Source organism: Gekko japonicus, unplaced genomic scaffold (assembly GCF_001447785.1).
Source record: "Gekko japonicus isolate JY-2015 unplaced genomic scaffold, Gekko_japonicus_V1.1 scaffold1137, whole genome shotgun sequence".
Lineage (NCBI taxonomy): Eukaryota > Metazoa > Chordata > Lepidosauria > Squamata > Gekkonidae > Gekko > Gekko japonicus.
The window spans coordinates 324846-344323 of record NW_015175393.1 but is presented as its reverse complement, the minus strand read 5'-3'; the positions used below and the strand labels follow the sequence as shown (position 1 = coordinate 344323).

Genomic DNA, 19478 nt, shown 5'->3' with positions numbered 1-19478 from the left:
CTGCTGATGGGTGTGGCCTATTATGCTAATGAGTTCCTGCTGGGCTTTTTCTACCAAAAAAGCCCTGCCTGCACTAATGGGGTCCCCCCTTCAGATTCTAATGTGCACTTCCAATGTGAACCCCAGACTGAGAATTCAACAAACTTGTCTCAACCACATTCTATGCAGATTTACTCAGAAGGAAATCCCAGGACCTGCACCCCACCCCTGTGGACCACCAGTTCACCACAGATAGCACCACTGAGGATTACTGAGAGAGAACTGAATTGTCTTGAACACCCAGAAACACTGTTACTGTGCACGAGACCCTTTATATGTCATAGTGTTGTACATCAATGTGTCTAGCAGAAACAGCAGATGAATTTCTGAACTGTTCGGTTTCTGGAATGTTCTGCAATTGAAACTGTACACCTAAATGGAAATAATTTTTTTTTGAACTACAGAAAGAAAGAAAGGCAAAAGGAAAATCCCACTAATTTACCAATTCTTGTTTGCAGACCCTAATTTCCTCCCGGTGCCCACCACTAAGCCCGGAGGCCTGGAAGAAGAAAGGGGGGCAGTCTCCAGCCGAAGTAGGTTTCGATTCCTCCCACTTTTCGAGCAACACCCTTCTGTCTTGCTTAAAACGTTATGTAATGCTTGCTCTTCTCCACTCTCCACTTAATGGAATGTTTTCCTAATGTAGATGGCCAGTTATGCTAAGAGATGCGATCATTATTTTAACATTAACAAATTATTTATTAATACAGCATGGTTCTCCTTGCACAGCTCACAGGAGTGAGTAGTACACTGGAAAATCAGAATTGTACGGGCTGGATCCAAACGACTGCAAACAAGACATCCACTGCTGCAATTAGGGTTGCCAACGCTAGGGTGTGAAATTCCTGGAGATTTGGGGTTGGAGCCTGGAGAGGCAGGGCTTGGGGTGGGGACCTCAACAGGGTATAACATCACAGAGACTGCCCTCTGAAACTCCCATTCTATCAAGGGAACTGTTCTTTGTAGTCTGAAGAGCTCCAGGCCCCCCCTTGGAAGTTTAAAGATCGTAACAACCAAAAAGTGCTTCAGGAAAAGATCCAAATAAAGGAAAACTGGATCCCAACTGCGCTCAAGTAATTTTTAAATATTGAAGTGAACAGAATACAAAAATTATTCGTGAAGTGCAAAATACATAAGATGAGTACAAAATATATACAGGTATTCAACAGTTATTGGTTGTTGTATAGGTTGTTAACGATAATCTCCGGAATGTTCAACAGTTTCGAAAGATATCTTCTTCTGAACAGATGAAGGAAAATGAAGAACCTTGTAGAAATAACATTGGTAACAATACAAGGTTCTACAAGGCTATTCTACATGGTTCTTCATTTTCCTTCATCTGAGCAGCTTACAAACTCTTTTCCCTTTCCCTCCCCACAACAGACACCCTGTGAGGTAGGTAGGGGCTGAGAGAACTCTGACAGAGACTGCTCTTTTTCCAAGAACAGCTCTTATCAGAACTACGGCTTGCCCAAGGTGCAAGTGGAGGAGTGGGGAATCAAACCCGGTTCTCCCAGATTAGAGTCCGCGCACTTAACCACTACACCAAACTGGCCCACACTGGCTCACTGAAGGGCACCATAGGTTCTAATCCAGTCCTTCTAAGGATATACGACCAGTCATTTGCTCATCCTTGTAAACTACCTTGAACATTATCAAAGGAGGTCTATGGCAGCTTCACCCATCTGAGCAGAGCCTTCTGCAGGGGCCAACCTGAAAATGGGACAGAATCAGTAGCTGCCTGTACGTGGGCCTTCTCCATTGGCGCCCCCACTCGTGGAATGGCCTGCCTGAGGCTGACAGGAAGGCTTCCACTCTCCTGGCTTCCCATAAGCGATGTAAAAATGAATTATTCAAGAGGGCTTTTCTTCGCAGGCAATAGGGTAGCACTGTACAAAATGATTCGCAAAGATACAATCAAGATGGGTAGCCATGTTAGCAGGAGAAAAGAGCAGGAGTCCAGTAGCACCTTTGTTGTTGTTGTTCAGTCGCACAGTCGAGTCCGACTCTTCGCGACCCCATGGACAAGATCACGCCAGGCCCTCCTGTCTTCCGCCGTCCTCTGAAGTTTGCTCAATTTCATGTTCGTTGCATCTATGACACTGTCTAACCATCTCATCCTTTGCCGTCCCCCTCTTCTTTGACCTTCAATCTTTCCCAGCATCAGGGTCTTCTCCAGGGAGTGCTCCCTTCTCATTGGGTGGCCAAAGTATTTACCTTTTGACCTCCTACTTTAGCATTCCAGTCCCATATGATGATAAGGACATCTTTTTTTGGTGTTAGTTCTAGAGGTGTAGGTCTTCATAGAACCAATCCACTTCAGCCTCTTCTGCATCAGTGGTTGGACTTGGATTACTGAGAATGTTGAATGGTTTGAATTGGATTTGGACTGAGATCGTTCTGTCATTTTTGAGATTGTATCCCATTACTGCCTTTCTCACTCTCTTGTTGACTATAAAGGCCACATCATTTTTTCTATGGGATTCTTGGCCACAGTAGTAGATAGTCTTCTGAGTTAAATTCACCTATTCCCGTCCACTTTAGTTTACTGATTCCCAAGATGCCGATGTTCAGTCTTGCCACCTCATTTTTTACCACGTCAAGCTTACCTTGATTCATAGATCTTACATTCCAGGTTCTTATGAAGTATTATACTTTGCAGCATCGGACTTTCATTTCACCATCAGACACATCCACAGCTGAATGTCCTTTCGGCTTTGGCCCAGCCGCTTCACTCTTTCTGGGGTTACTTGTACTTGCCCTCTGCTCTTCCCCAGTAACATATTGGACACCTTCCTACTTTGTGAGCTCCTGGCATTAAAGTTGTGAGCCAGCGATTTGGCTACTGCATAGATTAGTTTGCTCTGGAGCCATCCTTCCTGAGCTAAGGCAAAAACGTGTGAGCCGGAGGCGAAAAAACTGTGAGCTAGCTCACACTAACTCAGCTTAGAGGCTGGCATCCCTAATCAAACCTTAACGATGGAATAAACAGGGTCCGTCTTTTAAGATGCCGGAATAAACTTCTATTTTATTTTGCCGCCGTCGACTAACAAGGCTGTCCCTCCTGAACTAAGATCGGGCTGTTCTCATGGGTGCTCCACAGTTCACTTAGCAAAGCAAATAAAAGAACCAGTGTCCATCTAAAGAGACTGAGTTCATACGGAGCTCCTCTTTAGCCCACCAGCCTTAGAATTTGTTGACTGTGGGAGCCGGGAATTGGACTTGGAGCCGCCTGCAAAGCGAATGGCTGAACCGCTGCTGAGCAACAGCCTTGGGTCCACGTGCAGAAAGAGATCAAAGGTGACCTCGGTACAATGGTTGTGTCTGATGTTCTTTCTAAGTCTCAAGAGAAACAGGAGCGCTAGGAGGAGAAGGGGAGGCAAACAGAGCTGACATACTGTTTGCAAAGGTGAATCACAGTGTTCTAATACCTTCTTCAGAGCCTGCGGTGACTCAAGTGGTTAAGATGCTGAACTGCAGACCGGAAGGTTGGTAGTTCAGCAGTTCGAGACCCGAGTGCCGTGTGACGGAGTGAGCTCCCGTCTCTGGCCCCAGCTCCTGCCAACCTAGCAGTTCGAAAGCAAGAAATTGCAAGTAGATAAATAGGTACCACTTCGGTGGGAAGGTAACAGCGTTCCATGCGACTTGGCGTCTAGTCATGCCGGCCACATGACCACGGAAACGTCTTTGGACAGTGCTGGCTCTTCGGCTTGGAAATGGAGATAAGCACCGCATCCCTAGAGTCGGATCCGACCGGCTTCCAAGCAAGGGAAATCTTTACCTTTTACCTTCCTTCAGCTGACTGCTTTAGGGATGCTAGAGCCCCTCAGTGGGGGTTCCCCACTGCCAGGCCCAACCTCTCCACCACCAATCAGCTGGCTGGTGGGGTGGTTGAATTACCCCCCCCACACACAAGAGAGGAACACCCAACATTTCAGGGATGTGTCTACGTGACTTCTACATGACCTGGAAATGATGTAGGCATATCAAGGATGTTGGGACGATGCTCTCTGGTTTTGGGGGCAAAAGCTCTATGGTAGAAGCCAATTCTACCATAGAGTTTTTGCCCCCAAACCAAAGTGTTGTCCCGACATGCCTACACCACTTCTGGGTCATGCTGGAAGTCACGTGGGCGTTGTTGTTGAAACGTGAAACTCCCGGCTCCCAGTAAAGTCCCACCATCCCTCACTGGCTGCCCAGAGGGACCTGGCAACCCTAGCCTGAATAGCCCAGACAAGACTGATCTCATCAGGACTTGGAAGCTAAGCAGAATCGGCCATGGGTAGTCCTTGGATGGGAGATTACCAAGGATGTCCAGGGTTGCTATGCAAAGGAAGGAAATGGCAAACCACTTCTGTTCACCTCTTGCCTTGAAAACCCCATGAGAGGTTGACATGCCAAGAGGCTGTGATTTGACAGCTTATTATTATTATTATTATTATTATTATTATTATTATTACTATTATTAACACCATCCTCACTGGAGGGACTGGCTTCCGCATGGAGATACACACTAGAAGCTGTTTTACCCCTTGCTCTTTTGTTTCATGTGTGTGTTTGTTTGCAACTAGCATCTTCGTCGCTGGAATCCAGAGACATCCTTGAAGACCACCAGAGCCACGAAGCACTGCTGGAGGATCTGCAGAACGACATCCAACAGGCAACGAGCAATTTGGGAGTCTTACAGAAGGCCTTTCATTACAACATCAGTCGCCCAGAAGTAGAAGCCAGCCGCAACCAAACAGGTGAGAGTTCAGCCAGAGAAGAATGCATGCAGATCAGCGACATGAAGCTAAAAGGAGAATAATGGATGTTTTTTATATAGCTGGAGAGCTGGGGTTAGGCCCATCTCCACTCCATTATCCTGAAAACCCTAACGTCTCACTTGTATATACAATGACCACATCGATCTACCTCACCATCTCCTGCCCTTCCCTGAGCATACAAATGACTTACGGAAGATGTGGAGTGCACTGATATGGACCTTGCACTCTTCTAGAAGTATGGAGTCTGGATGTCTTGGGTGGTTCCTTACAAATATGGCTTTTAAATTCATGGAGGCCAGTCTTTCAAAGCTACCAGTCATGAGAAATAAATATAACTTCTGTGCTCTATGCTCTGATGCTGGGAGCAGAATGTAGATAATTTTGAAGGGGGAGACCTGTGTTAGTCAAGAAACTTACTGGGGGACCTTGGTGGTCTATCAACGTAATTGTAGGGTTGTTCTAAGGATAAAATGGCACTGGGGTGGGAACTATGGCTTTTCTCCAATGAGATCTGCAAGTGGAGCACAGCTTGTGAAGATCACAAAAGTGGGTCTCTCCCACTTCTCGGCTACTGTAGCCCACCGAGACCTCTCCTCAGATTTTATTCCTGTGTCAGTGGACTCTCAGGAGCAGCACAGGGGGCAAAGTCAAGGTTTGCAGTGGTATTCAGTCTCTCAGACTCAGTTTCCCCTTTGTGAAACCCAGGTACCAGTCACACGGGCCGGAAAATGCGGGGGGGAAGCGTGGCTGTTTGCCCTGGAAGAAAGTAACGCACGGCAGCCCGATCAGAAGTCCTTTCGAGGTCCCGTGGTTAGGCGTTAGGTGCAGATCAGACGGCTAGTCCGCAGTGCGGCAAAGAAGCAGCATGGTGCGTTCCCACTGGCACTCGCGCCGCGCTGCTTCTGTGGCAAATGCTTCTTCCTGTTTGTGCGCATGCGCCGTTGGGCGCTTTTGCGCATCCTGCGGAGACTTGGGGGGGAATCCCCTTGTTCGCGACGGAACATCCGTGGCCCCCAGATACCACAAAAGTCCACTGGAAACACGATCAGACGCCCGCCCTTGCCCCGCAGTTTCTGGAAACTAGTAACTCATAGGTACTAGTTTTTTACTCTGCATCTTCGGCGGGAAGCCACGGGAACACTACGCTTCCCAGATGTTGCTGTGTGATTGCGCCCGGAAAATCCGCCTATCTTTCATATCTTCAGCGCAGCAAATGCTCCATGTGACTGGAGCCCCAGAGACTCATTTAACTTTTTCAAGCCAGAGAAGAACTTGGGGTGTGGCCATGACACTAAGCAGCAGTTATCTAGGTGACTTGCTGCTCTATATTTAACAAGCTGAAAGTCTTCTTCCTTCAAGAAAGTATAGAAGCAAATTGTGAAACCGAAATGTACTTCAGTCTCCTGAGGAAGCACGAGAAATAAGAGTCCTTACAGAATTTAATTGGGCAGTCAAAAAGGCAGGGAGAAAATATGATGTATGCCGTTTGATGTTATAAGAGAAAGTGCAATACAGTGAAATGGAAGACGTTGTCCCATTGACAGCATTTCTCTGCAAGAAAAACATTTTTTAAAAAGGTGTGGAACTTTAAATGAAATACTAAGCAATGGAATAATACGTAGTATTTTATACAAGGTGGATATTTCCATAGCTATGAAGAATGCAACTCAGTGGATCTGGTGGTGTTGCTAAATTCTTTTGTGTGTTTTTGTATTTTGCCAAGGAACGGCCTGTAGGGATCAACATTTTTTGGACATTTTAAAACGAAATTGTATTATTTTATTTATTTATTTATTAGACTTTTACCCCACCCTCCCGCTGAAGCGGCTCAGGGCGGCTTACAATAGTTTAAAAACCAGTATAAGAATTAATACAACCTCACATCTAAAAAATACAATCAGTAAAATAACCAAATATAACTTATTAAAATCAAAATTACAGTTTAAGCATGGCGGCCATCCGTTATAAAGTGCTAGAACGATCAATGTGATCTGGGCTATTAAACACTTGCCGGAACAGCTCGGTCTTTACCGCTCTACGGAATTGGTGGAGATCCCGCAGAGCTCGAAATTCGTTTGGGAGCTGATTCCACCATACTGGTGCAGCTAGGGAAAACGCCCTAGTTCTTGTCGCTGTTAACTTAGCGTCCCTAGGGCCAGGGGGGGACTAAGCGATTCTGCAACTCAGATCTCAGTGCTCTTGGGGGAACATACGGGGAAAGGTGGTCCCTCAGGTAGACAGCCCCCAGACCATTTACAAGCACCTTCTGATGTTTTCTTGAGTGGGATTTCCCCCTCCGATGACTTCAGTTTCAGTTGCCTGACAGAGCCATCCTAATTGGAGTTACTCCTTTCAAAGTCAATTAATGTCAGTAGGCTTAAAAGAGTAAGTAGGTTTGAGTTCCATTAGCACCTTAGAGACCAACAAGATTTTGGGGGGTATTAGGGAGTCAAAGCTCCCTTCAACCGACCTTTGACTCTTGAAAACTTCTACCCCCGCCATCTTCTTGGTCTCTTAGGTGCTAATGGACTCCAGTCTAGCTGTTCCACAGCTGGCCAACACAGACACCCCCACTGAAATTATCTTCTTAGAAGGGTGGTACTTGGGGTTGCCAGGTCTGGGTTGGAAAACACCTGGAGACTTTGGGGGTGGAGCCAGGAGAGGGTGGGGTTTGGGGAGGGGAGGGGCCTCAGCATGGTGCAATGCCATAGAGTCCACCCTTCAAAGCAGCCATTTTTCTCCAGGGGAGCTGATCTCTGTCAGCTGGAGATCAGTTGTAAAAGCGGGAGATCCCCAGGCCCCACCTGGAGACTGTCAACCCTAGTGGTACTTGGGGCTGCACTGTGTACCTCATCTAGTTACAGTGGCAGAGGTTCAAAGGTTCAAAGCTCAGCACCCTTAGCAAGGTTGGCAAAATGTCTGTTGTGGTGGCCTTTATGTTGTGGTGCTCTTGGCTTGAGGACGATTTGGCTCTACAACCATAAGAAGGCGATTCCTGGACCAGAGGTTTATATCTGAGAACCACTTGGCGTGTGATTGCCCTTTTAGAGGCCTCATTTGTTTTTTTACTCTGTGCCTGGTGGTTTATCTTGAAACAACTTGCTTCTGGTCCTTATTGAATTTATACTTTGTATTTACATGAGTGCACTACATTTTTATAATAGCCAATATGTTCCTCACTATTGACCTCTGAGGAAGGCCTATGTAGGCCGAAACGCGTCAGGTCAGATTTATAAGCCCTTGTGTTTTATCGTTTGTTATTTATACATAACGTATGATTGGGCCCTTATATAATTTTAAAATTTGTGATTAATAAATACATGTAATTTTATATATTTATTATTTTTTATATATTTCCTTCATTTTTAATATTGGCCCCCTTTCTTTTCCTTTTTTAAAAACATTTTATTAATAGGATATTATAACAAATTCAACATTAAATAAATATTTTCAACCCATATCCCTTTCTTTAACTCCCCTCCCCTCTTCTGGCTTCCCGCAGTGGTCCCACCCCTTCCCTTTGTTTTCTACTTTTCTAATTCTCACGTCTTCACACATCAACAATTAAAGTTAATTGGTAACCATTTCTTACACATATTTCTTATCTCTATCCAATATATCGGAGTTCATCAATTATTTTTTAGTAATTATCAAAACAAAATAGATTATTTTTCACATCCCAATATTTCTCCAGATATTCTTTAAAGTCTATCCAGTCTGCCATAAACTCCTCTGGATCTTTATTGTTCAATTTCCTTGTCAATTTATCCATTTCCACTATAAAAAGCAGTTTTTTAATCCATTCCCAAATTTCAGGCACTTTTTCTTGTTTCCAATATTGAGCAAAAGTCATTCTGGCTGCTGTGATCAAATACCACATCAAAGTTCTCTTAGTCATATTCACGTCTTCCATTTTAAGTCCCAACAGTAGTACTTCTGGCTCTTTCTTAAAATTACACTTTAAAATTTTTTGCATCTCATTATGTATATCTGTCCAATATTTATTTGCTTTGTCACAAGTCCACCACATATGATAGAATGAACCTATATTGGCCCCCTTTCTTGACTAACCTTTGTCAGGTTCTGGATTCTATGTTTTAGGTTCAGTTTTTTCCCCCTTCCCCTTTTTTTCCCGTGGAGGCCTTTAGGGCCAGCATATATACTGTGAAGTTTAATGTGATGTTTTATTTTCCTGTGCAATTCTCCCGTTGTTCCTATGCGATCTGGGGATTCTTACTTTTGTTATCTGGCTTGAGCCTATAAGCAAATGCTTGCTTGCATTAACTTGTATTCTTTTGGTTGTATACTCTCTTTCAGGACTACAGGAACAATTCCTCCAGCAAATGGTGGTTTCCCATGTAGAGAGTTTCTTAAAGGAACGTTTTAACCCAGTCTGGTCTAGCTTCAATAAAAGTCTACAGGATCTTTCCACCATGCTGAAAAATCTCTCGCACCACGTCGAGGCCAATCGGAAAAGCATAGAGAAATTCCAAGAAAGCGCTGTGCCAAAGAAGGACTTCCAGGAGCTTGGAACCAAGTTTGAATCCAAAATTCAGGAAAATGTGGGGAGAGCGGACCAGACGAAGAGAGATATCGACACTCATTTACACTTGCAGCAGGCAGCCATGCACTACAATCTCACCATGATCAAAGCAGACACAGACATGAAGCTGAAGAGATATCATAAGATACAACACTCTTATTTGTCAGCCTTAAACAACAGCCTAACAGACATGAGACAGGAACAAGATAATATTCACAGTGAGCTAGAGACCCTGAACAGAAACTTGGCAGGATTCCCGGTGCAATACAGCAGCCTAAATGAGGAAGCAACCGAAACCGACATTCGGCTCCTCAATCAGACCCTAGTAGGGCACACTCAACAGCTAAAGGAACTCTATGAAGAATCTGACGAGTTCTACGATGATTTTAACAAGTTCCAGGTTTCCATTAATGCATTCAAAGCCAGCTCAAAGAGTGAAATGGAGGAGCTCAGAGTGGCCTTGATTGAGAAAAGTCTTATTATAGAGGAATACAAGGAAGACTTGGAAAGGAAGATCCTAGCCCTGAACAATAGTCTGGAAAATATTAGAGAGAGCCACTGGGATCTAGAGAGGTCTATGAAAGCATGCCATTGTGTGAAAATACCTTTGGACTCTGATGTGGAAGAGCAAGCAAACGCCACTCGTGCAATCAGGGAGGAAATGAAGCTATTTGAGACACGTCTGAAAGCTCTCAAGAATGAAATTGATGATCTCGCCACAGCCTTTCGCCTTTTCCACCAACCTCTAGATTTCCAGCAGAAACAGAGTCGAGAGCTGGAAGGCGAAGTCTCTCTTCTTAAGGCCCAGGCCGAAACATTGTCCGAGGATCTCGGTGCCATGAGAAAAGCGGACGAGAGGATGCATTGGCAGATCAAGTATCTCAACAGCTCTTTTAACTCTCTCCTGGTAGATGCGATGAGGCATGAGACAGCACTGGAGGCCGTGCTTGGAGAAGAAATTATGGAACTCTTGACCGAAGAAGATCCTAGCTCCTTAATATCATCTCTAGATCAGCTTCAGGTGGCTTTCAGACTAATTTCGGACAACCTCGAGAAGCAGAATATCACCATGGAATCTCTAATGAAGAGAATTTACTCTTTGGAGGTGGATCGCGACAACACTTCCAGTGGGCATAAATCTCTTTTGCATCCCGTCCTTGAAGAGCAAACAGAGAACTCAGTGAAAGAAGTCAGTGTCCAACATGGCGGCGTGGAGCATATGGAGCCAAATCACGAAGCTGCCATGGAGGACGTCCTGGATAATCCAGCATACCATGACATCATGATCCTAAAGAAAGAGATTGGACACCTTAGCAGGGAAATGAAGAAGTATGAATTACAAAAGGATCGCGCCAGTCTCTGCTGTAATCACACTGCAGTCAGCATGATGGATCCATTCAATGTTTCACTGGAGAATCTGAAGGAAGAACTTGCATTGACCAAACAAGCCTTCGATGAGCATCTGAAGATCTTTCAAAAGCTGTTCGGAAGTATCCAAGACGTAGCTGCCACAAATGCGAGTTTGGATGCGGCAAGGATTCAGTCGATGATGGGCAGACAGATGAAAAAGCAGCTTAAAGTTCAGGAACGGCAAAAAACGAGGGACAAGAATGAGGCCAGCCACCACAGAGAAGGTACTTTGAATGGAAGGAACAAGATACAGACAGAGGTCTCGGAGGCAGGTGGGTGGCTCACAAATTCCGCATCGTATATTCTATCACGATCGAGCTTAGCAATGCATACGCAGATAGTAACTAATCAAAACCAAGTCCTCTGCTTGTTAATAGAGTAACTATACCTGTGGTGCTGCGGAGCAGCGGTGGCTCAAGTGGTTAAGACGGTGAACTGCAGGCTGTGGAAGGTCAGTAGTTCAGCAGTTCGAGACCCGGGTGCCGCATGACGGAGTGAGCTCCCGTCTCTAGTTCCAGCTCCTGCCAACCTACCCTGTTTCCCCGAAAATAAGACCTACCCCAAAAATAAGCCCTAGCAGGATTTCTATGCATTTGTGGTATAAACCCTAGTGTGTCTTCTTGAGAAAAAATAAATATAAGACAGTGTCTTATTTTCGGGGAAACACGGTAGCAGTTCGAAAGCAAGAAATTGCAAGTAGATAAATAGGTACCACTTCGGTGGGAAGGTCACAGCGTTCCGTGCGCCTTGGTGTTTAGTCATGCTGGCCACATGACCACGGAAACGTCTTCGGACAGCGCTGGCTCTTCGGCTTTGAAACGGAGATGAGCACCGCAACCCTAGAGTCGGACTCGACTGGCTTTCGAGTAAGGGAACCTTTACCTTTTATACCTAATCTAAACTGAAAAATTAATAATGATCAAGAATAGTTGGGAAATATTAAGAAGCTGTCGTTATACTGCAGCCTGGCTTACAGTGGAAGAAATTCAAAACAACAGGAAGGAGGGCAATTTGGGAGACATGTAACCAGTAATGTGCTCTAGTGTGGATAGTGGTTAGTGCTGGACTACGAGCAGACTCATGTTCAAGAAGGACAAACATGCACATAAGTACTACAGACTAGGCAGAGGGTGGGGCAGTGTCTCTGTAAGCTGCCCCTTAACCCTGGTCCATCCATGCTCCACATGCAGATGGTCTCATGTTCCTGCCGAACCTGGTGCCTCTCCCGTGTATATATATCATTGGTGTCCATTCGCTTGTGCTTCCTGCTTTCTTGGGTTGTCAGAGACAAGCTGTGCCATGATACACCCTCCTTTCTTGGAGTATATTGCCCAATGCTTCCCATTCTGTCTATAAAGCAGGGACTTTTTCTCCCTATCTGTCTGAAATTTGTCCAGGAGAAACATTTGCATGGGAGGTCCAATACCTAAGAGTTTCATCCAGTTTGGCTGGACAGTGAGGCAAAGCAATATGGCAGGAAAAGTGTTTTCCATGGAAACCAAGAGCAATGAAAACACGAGTTAAATAGATACAACAAATAGCTTTCATAATGGAATTTGCCAAAGCCCAATCAAGTCTTTTTTAAAAGGAAAGGAACCCAGACTGAGATTTTAGCATGTGTGCATCACTACTCTAATAATAACTGTGTGTTGTCATTTGCAACTGACTTGTGGCAATCCCAAAATTGCTCTGCTCCCGCGGTTGGGAGACAACACACCTCGCCTCCTGTTCTTCTTTAGAGATGAGCATTACTGCGCCAAGCGAGAGACCGGAATGCGAAAGCAATTTACACAGACACTGAAAGAACATCCCCACCCCCAGGGCAGCATAGCTGACAGCCTCCTCCAAACCCATTCCAGTTGGGGCTACATGACTCCAGCACTTGAACTGATTAAAAAGATGAAGGGGCAGCGGGGCGGCATGAAAGACCACAGGGCAACCAACCTCATTTAAGGAATTTGTGAAGTGGTGGTGGTGGAAAGTACTGAAGTTGCAGCTGACGTACGACCACCCCACAGGGTTTTCAAGGCAAGAGACAAACGGAGGTGGCTTGCCGTGGCCTGCCTCTGCGTAGCAACCCTGGACTCCCTTGGTGGTCTCCCATCCAAGTACTAACCAGGGCTGACCCTACTTAGCTTCTGAGATCTGCCAAGATCAGGCCCGCCTGGGCCAACCAGTCAGGACCCGTAAACTTGTAGAAGATTGAAAACAAAGCTTTATTGATTTTCTCTTCTTACTTGGGCAATTAAAGGCCCAGGAGCCCCTCTATTAAGAAGGTAATCCTATTCTACATTCCGGCACACCTAACAGGTTTGCAGCAAAAACCACAGCACCGGAGCAAGCGTTGTGTGTCCCAGAGGAATCAATTGTCTCCACTTGGCAACTGATTCTCTTCTCTCCCCCTACCGTAACAGTCTGTGGGTAATCGGGACGGCTCCCTCATGAGTCCCTGTGCCCACTTCGCTGCCCACTGGCATACTGTGCAATGGCATAGGCAAGAAGACGATGGGGCAACGTTTTCCAGATATCATAGTGGAGGAGGGGGGAAAGAATGATTTTTTTCATGGGAAGGCCATTTCACAAGCATCTCTGTAACACGTACTCTAGCAACATAGGTACCCACAACTTCAGCCACCTCCCTGCATTTGTCTCCTGCCTCCAGATAACTGCAGCACTAAATGTTACACTATTGTTAACAGAGACTTGAGAGTTACTAGGATGGCACAGAATCCCTTTGCCTTGTGGCTAAGTGGAAGACATTGTGTGTGCCCAGATTTAGCAGAAGGAAATACAGCTCCATCGAGAGTCAGTTTGGTGTAGTGGTTAAGTGTGCAGACTCTAATCTGGGAGAACCGGGTTTGATTCCCCACTCCTCCACTTGCACCTGGCTGAATGGCCTTGGGCAAGCCGTAGTTCTGATAAGAGCTGTCCTTGAAAAAGAGCCGTTTCTGTCAAGAGCTCTCTCAGCCCCACCCACCTCACAGGGGCTGATTTTGCACTAGAGCTGCCTCACGGTTGCGCCGCCGTTTGCCCCCACCCTATTAGTCAATTTCACACCTGAAGCTGCGGGGCTGCATTTGACCCGTGGCTTCGCCCGATTTCCTCCGCAGTGTCGTGATCCTCAAAAAACAGGAGGGGAAGGGAAAGGAGTTTGTAAGCCGCTCTGAGACACCTTTGGGTAGTGACGGGCGGGGTATAAATCCAACCTCCTCCTCCTCCTCTTCTTCAATTGCCAGCTGCCGGTTTCCGGCTGATGAAACTCTAGGGTAGCACTTTCCATCTCTGTCTCAAAACTCCACCTCCTTCAAGCCTATTGGAAGCTTCTAGACTCTATCAAGTAGCTTTTTGGTCAATGTTCTGAAAAGAACACATCCTGTCATAAAGACATTATGCCTTTATAACGAAAGCACTTGAAAGAAGCTGGATCTGGAGCTGTTCCATCTGGGATCTTTTTGTGCTGCTGAAGGGCCCCCTTTTCCAGGTTTAGCTGTGTTAAAATTAAAAAGAAAAAGTTTGTTCTCTCTCTGCCATTTTTCCTGTGATCCTAATGTAATTGAGGGACACCCATGAACCAGTGCCCCACCCTGGATCAGATCTCGGAAGCTAAGCAGGGTCGGCCCCGGTTAGTACGTGGATGGGAGACCACCAAGGAAGTCGGGGGTCGCCACGCAGAGGCAGGCCATGGCAAAACCACCTCTCCTTGTCTCTTGCCTTGAAAACCCTACAGGGTCATGACAAGTCGGCTGCTCTTTCCATCATCATGAATCAGTACTAGTTACCAGCAATGTTCCCTCTAAGCTGTGGAGTCCTGTTAGCAAAAATTCTACTCTGTGAGCTATTAAAGTTAAATTCTGCTCTGTGAGCTATTAAAGTTGTGAGCAGGTGAATTGGCTACTGAATAACTTAGTTTGCTCTGGAGCCCTCCTCCCTGAGCGAAGACAAAAATGTGTGAGCCGGAGGCTAAAAAACTGTGAGCTAGCTCACACTCACTCAGCTTAGAGGGAACACTGGTTACCAGCCCCTGTTCCCTTGTGGAGGGAGTTAAGCACACCCAGCCAAAGTCACTGGTCATAATTCTGTTTTATGATCGCAAAAGGAGCTTTAACTCTCAAAAGCTTATACCTCCCCTCCCAAACCTTGTTGGTCTGTAAGATGCTTCTAGATTCGAATCTGGCTCTCCTACCGCAGATGAACACGGCTACTTTCCTGCAACTATGATTGTAATAATGAAATCATGGGGGGGGGAAATCCTAGAAAATGAACAGCAGCTTCGGCTGTGAGGGAACAAAAATGGCACTTAAAGCCCTCCATAACAGGACTTGGTAATTTACAACTAATTAATAAAGCCTGAGAATTAGCCTGCTGCAAGAGAAAATGGGACCAATTAAGTTAGAAGAAGAAGAGAAGAGATTGGATTTATACCCCAGCCTTCACTACCCAAAGGTGTCTCAGAGCGGCTTACAAACTCCTTTCCCTTCCCCACCCCACAAGAGACACCCTGTGAGGTAGGCGGGGCTGAGAGAGCTCTGACAGAACCTGCTCTTTTTTCAAGAACAGCTCTGACAGAGCTTGTGACTGATCCAAGGTCATCCAGCAGCTGCAAGTGGAGGAGTGGGGAATCAAACCCGGTTCTCCCAGATTAGAGTCCGCACACTTAACCACTACACCTAAGGAGGGAAGTTGAAAGGAAGAATAAACCCTAAGAAACCTCAACAGCACTTTAACTGGCCGCATGGAAAAGCCTGGCACTGCAGCTAGCCGAGGAGTTTAAAAGAATTAGCCTGAAAGAAAGATGGGGAAGCACGACACAGGAAGCACTGAAACGCCAGGGGACTGCTAACAAAGGTCACCAGGGCTGCTCACAAAGATGGAGAGCACAGCAATCTCAGACTAGCAATACAAGCCGAAACGTGCTTTAACCCCCACGGAAACCAGTGGGTTTAGAAGGGTGTCACCCCGATTAGGACTGCCCTGTAAATGGCTGCTGCAGAATCCCTCCTTGGGTTTGCCTGGACGATAATGACACCGGGAACACCCAGCTCTTCTAACACGAGAGCATCCCAAGTGGCCAGATTTAAAGGGAGACCCACAGGCTTCCTTTGCTGGCTATATTAAAATATTTATATCTCCACTCTTCGGCATGACTCAAGGCGATTTGTGAATCACTAGCTAGGCTGAACAGGGAATTTCAGTCAGTGCAGCTGGCGGTACGTGGTGGGAAAGCCTGCATTGCCCTCTTCTAGCTGTTTTCTGCCCCACTGTGTGCTGCGCTCTCCCGTGGAGCCCAGCCGTGTCCTGCTGTAAATGCAGGGGGGAAAGTGCTGAGGCGGTGGAATGGGGACTGAGCAAATTCGGGCCGAGTCCAGATTCAAATGCCTCTCTGTGTAAAATATCCCTGTGAATACAAGACCAGCACAGCCAGGAGAGAGGTTCTGTTCCCAAGCTCTTCGGTTTGTGTTTATTAAAAACATTTACACACACCTTTGCTTGAGGTTCAAGGCGACTTACAATAACTACAGTTAAAACCAGAATTAAGGAGCCCAATGCCGCCACTCAACCCACCCCTCAAAACCCCTGGCCATAACGGGCGGTCCCGGCAGCACCTCCTGAAGACCTCCGAGGGGGACTCTCCCTCACCTCTTCCTGGAGCCCCATTCCACAGGGCAGGAGCCACAATGGAAAAGGTGCGGGCTCCCGTCAATGCTGGACGGGCTACCCTAAGCGGTAGGGGAGCCATCAGATGGCTGCCTGAAGACCACATCTGGCACTAGAGATGTAAAATTTCCAGAAATTTTGAAGCTCGGAAAAAAACCCAGTTTTCCCCGTTTTTTTCTGGGGAAAAACGGAAATTTTCGGAAAAATTGAAAAAAATGCTACATTAGCATTTCTTTTGTCTTTTCTATATTGAAAGTCATTCTGTCGCTTTAGGAACATAAAATATGACTATGGATGTTTTACTTGGCATGAATTTATCACAACTAGCATATTAAAAATATAGTGTATCCAAACAATTACTACGAACAGAATACCAACCCACATGCAAAAACAAAACTGAAACCTCTTTCTTTTCTTCTGACAATAGCACCTCCTAAAGGAAGAAATGCATCTTGTTCTTGCATTGGAGAGTTCAGTTTGTAACCTAGGACTTGCTTGTCCTCAGTGCACAGAAATTAGATCAATCTGATACCATATATATATATTTTAGAAATGATTTGAAAAATATTTGAACACCTTGTCTTAAAATATTGTATTCATCATGTTAAAATAAAACGTTCCATAATCCTTTTTTCTTTTCTTTTTTCAATTTTTCGGAAAAAAACAAAAAAGGCTTCAGGAAAAAAACTGAAAAAAACTCGTTTTTTCCCGAATTTTTCTGGTTTTTTTCCGGGCTTTCACATCTCTGTCTGGCACGCAAGGACATATGGAAGGAGACTGAGTTTTCTATCTGCACCCGCTTTTTAATGCCAGGCAGTATTGACGGTGGTGACCTACGCACCCCATTCTACCCCCTGAAGTCTCTACTACATCGTTTTGCTGTATGTTTAGACCAGGTTTTAAAAAGCACATACTGAGAGGAAGTTACCAAAATAGTTCTCTAGGTATTAAGGAGAGGAAAACGTCTCTGGGGAAAAACACCCCAAATTTGGTATTAAAACATTAAGTGCAGTACTTACTGAAATGCTAGAGGCCTTCTTGTGTGGAACAGTGCCGACTGGTGGTCACTCGCAATCCAAAGTGGGCAGTGCTGCTAAAGCAGAACTTGGGGGCACTTGGCTTAGAGAAAGCACGATTCAATCTTAATGGAGCTTGGAGAGATCTTTGGCTCTCTTGTACTGTGCTGCAGTGCCACCTCCCGGTCAGATGGTGAAGTTTGCTCCCCCCCCCCCCCCAACCCTAGTGGCAAATCAGAAACTCCCTGGAAATTACTGGCCAAAGTAGACAGCTATGACTGTCTGGAGTTGCTAACCAATAGGTGGGGCCTGGAGATCTGGAATTACAACTGATCTTGATGACAGAGATCAGTATCCCTGGAGAAAATGGCTGTTTTGGAGCGTGGACATTATACTCCCCTGAGGTCCCTCCCCAGGTTCCACCTCCAAAATCTCCAGGAATTTTTCTACCCAGAGTCTTCCCTACTGTATTTAAGCACCATAGCTTCACTGATCACTTGGTAAGGGTCCGCGGATCTTACAGCACTGTGTTTTGTCACTCTGTTTCCTTTCCTTGCGGTGGCTCAAGTGGTTAAGACGCTGAACTGCAGGCTGTGGAAGGTCAGTCGTTCAGCAGTTCGAGACCCGGGTGCCGCATGACGGAGTGAGCTCCCGTCTCTAGTTCCAGCTCCTGCCAACCTAGCAGTTCGAAAGCAAGAAATTGCAAGTAGATAAATAGGTACCACTTCGGTGGGAAGGGAACAGCGTTCCGCGCGCCTTGGTGTTTAGTCATGCCGGCCACATGACCACGGAAACGTCTTCGGACAGCGCTGGCTCTTCGGCTTGGAAACGGAGATGAGCACCGCAACCCTAGAGTCGGATTCGACTGGCTTTCGAGCAAGGGAAACCTTTACCTTTTTTCCCTTTCCCCATCCAGATTCACAGGTGGCCTTTTACGTGAAGTATTCAGAAGGACGAGAAGGACCGAACCTCAACAGAACGTATCTCAATTACGGAGAAGGGTATTTCCCTGAGCACGGCTACTTCAAGTCCCCTCACAGTGGTGTTTATCTGGTTGCTATCAGCATGGAGTCCAGCCCAGGAATGGCTCTGGGACAACTGGTTTTTAGCAACGGGCACAGAATGACAGTAATGGGCAGTAAGAAGAGGAAGGGACAGGGAGGTGGTACTGTGACGGCTTTTGTGCTGGTGGAGCTCAAGAAGGGGGAGCACATGTGGTTTGAGCTGCTGCAGGGTTCTACGGTGACGCAGAACCCAGCTGGGATGAGCATGGCCGGGTTTCTGATATTCAAAACTTGAAAAGGGGCTCCGGGGTAATAACTGGTCTCTTTCCCGTAAGCCACACAGAACTACCGAGTGTGCGTATTTTCAAAGGTAGTCCTGCCCTTGGTTTGACAGCGTGCCGCTTTCTAGAAATAGCCCAGTAGTTGCTTAGTGTTGTCACGCAGCATTGAGAGACCGGCAATGGAATTGACTGCTTTTCTTCCAAGCGCTGAAGGAAAAAGCTTTCGGTTCCCGTGACGGACCGCATCTTTGATCTCTACCCTCCGCTTTAGGACCAGAGAAGGAAGCAATCATTTTTACTAGAGAAGCAATTCCAAGCATATGCATTTTTATGTAATTCAGTGCAGGTTAGGGGCCCTCTGCCAATGCTCCCTCTAAGCTGTGGAGTCTTGTGAGCAAAAATTCTACTTTGTGAGCTACTGGCATTAAAGTTGTGAGCGAGCGATTTGGCTGCTGCATAAATTAGTTTGCTCTGGAGCCATCCTTCCTGAGCGAAGACAAAAATGTGTGAGCCGGAGGCTAAAAAACTGTGAGCTGGCTCATACTAACTAACTTTAAGCAAGGAATCCCCTAAAGTCCTTCCCCTACCAGCATACAGTAGGTGGGCGTACGGTGCTAATACAACCATCCTAGGAGTCTTTTCTACTCAGCTTTCCTGGCTTCTTAGACACTAGTAAATCTGTTGACACCTAGCTTTAGAACAATCAATGGCTAGTCCTATATTGTGGACACTACCGAACAGCAATGCTCCCTCTAAGCTGTGGA

The 19478-nt window shown here is 46.1% G+C and overlaps 1 protein-coding gene across 1 annotated transcript in view; it reads left to right on the top strand.

Moving 5' to 3' along the window:
* Positions 1-18979, top strand: part of MMRN2 (multimerin 2) — a 33967-nt gene extending 14988 nt beyond the window's left edge. The window contains exons 5-8 of the mRNA XM_015425657.1: positions 498-572; positions 4611-4784; positions 9123-11030; positions 18346-18979. Coding sequence (XP_015281143.1) covers positions 498-572; positions 4611-4784; positions 9123-11030; positions 18346-18728 — 2540 coding nt within the window. The 3' untranslated portion in view covers positions 18729-18979. The remainder of the gene's footprint in view (positions 1-497; positions 573-4610; positions 4785-9122; positions 11031-18345) is intronic.
* The last annotated feature ends 499 nt before the right edge of the window (positions 18980-19478 follow it).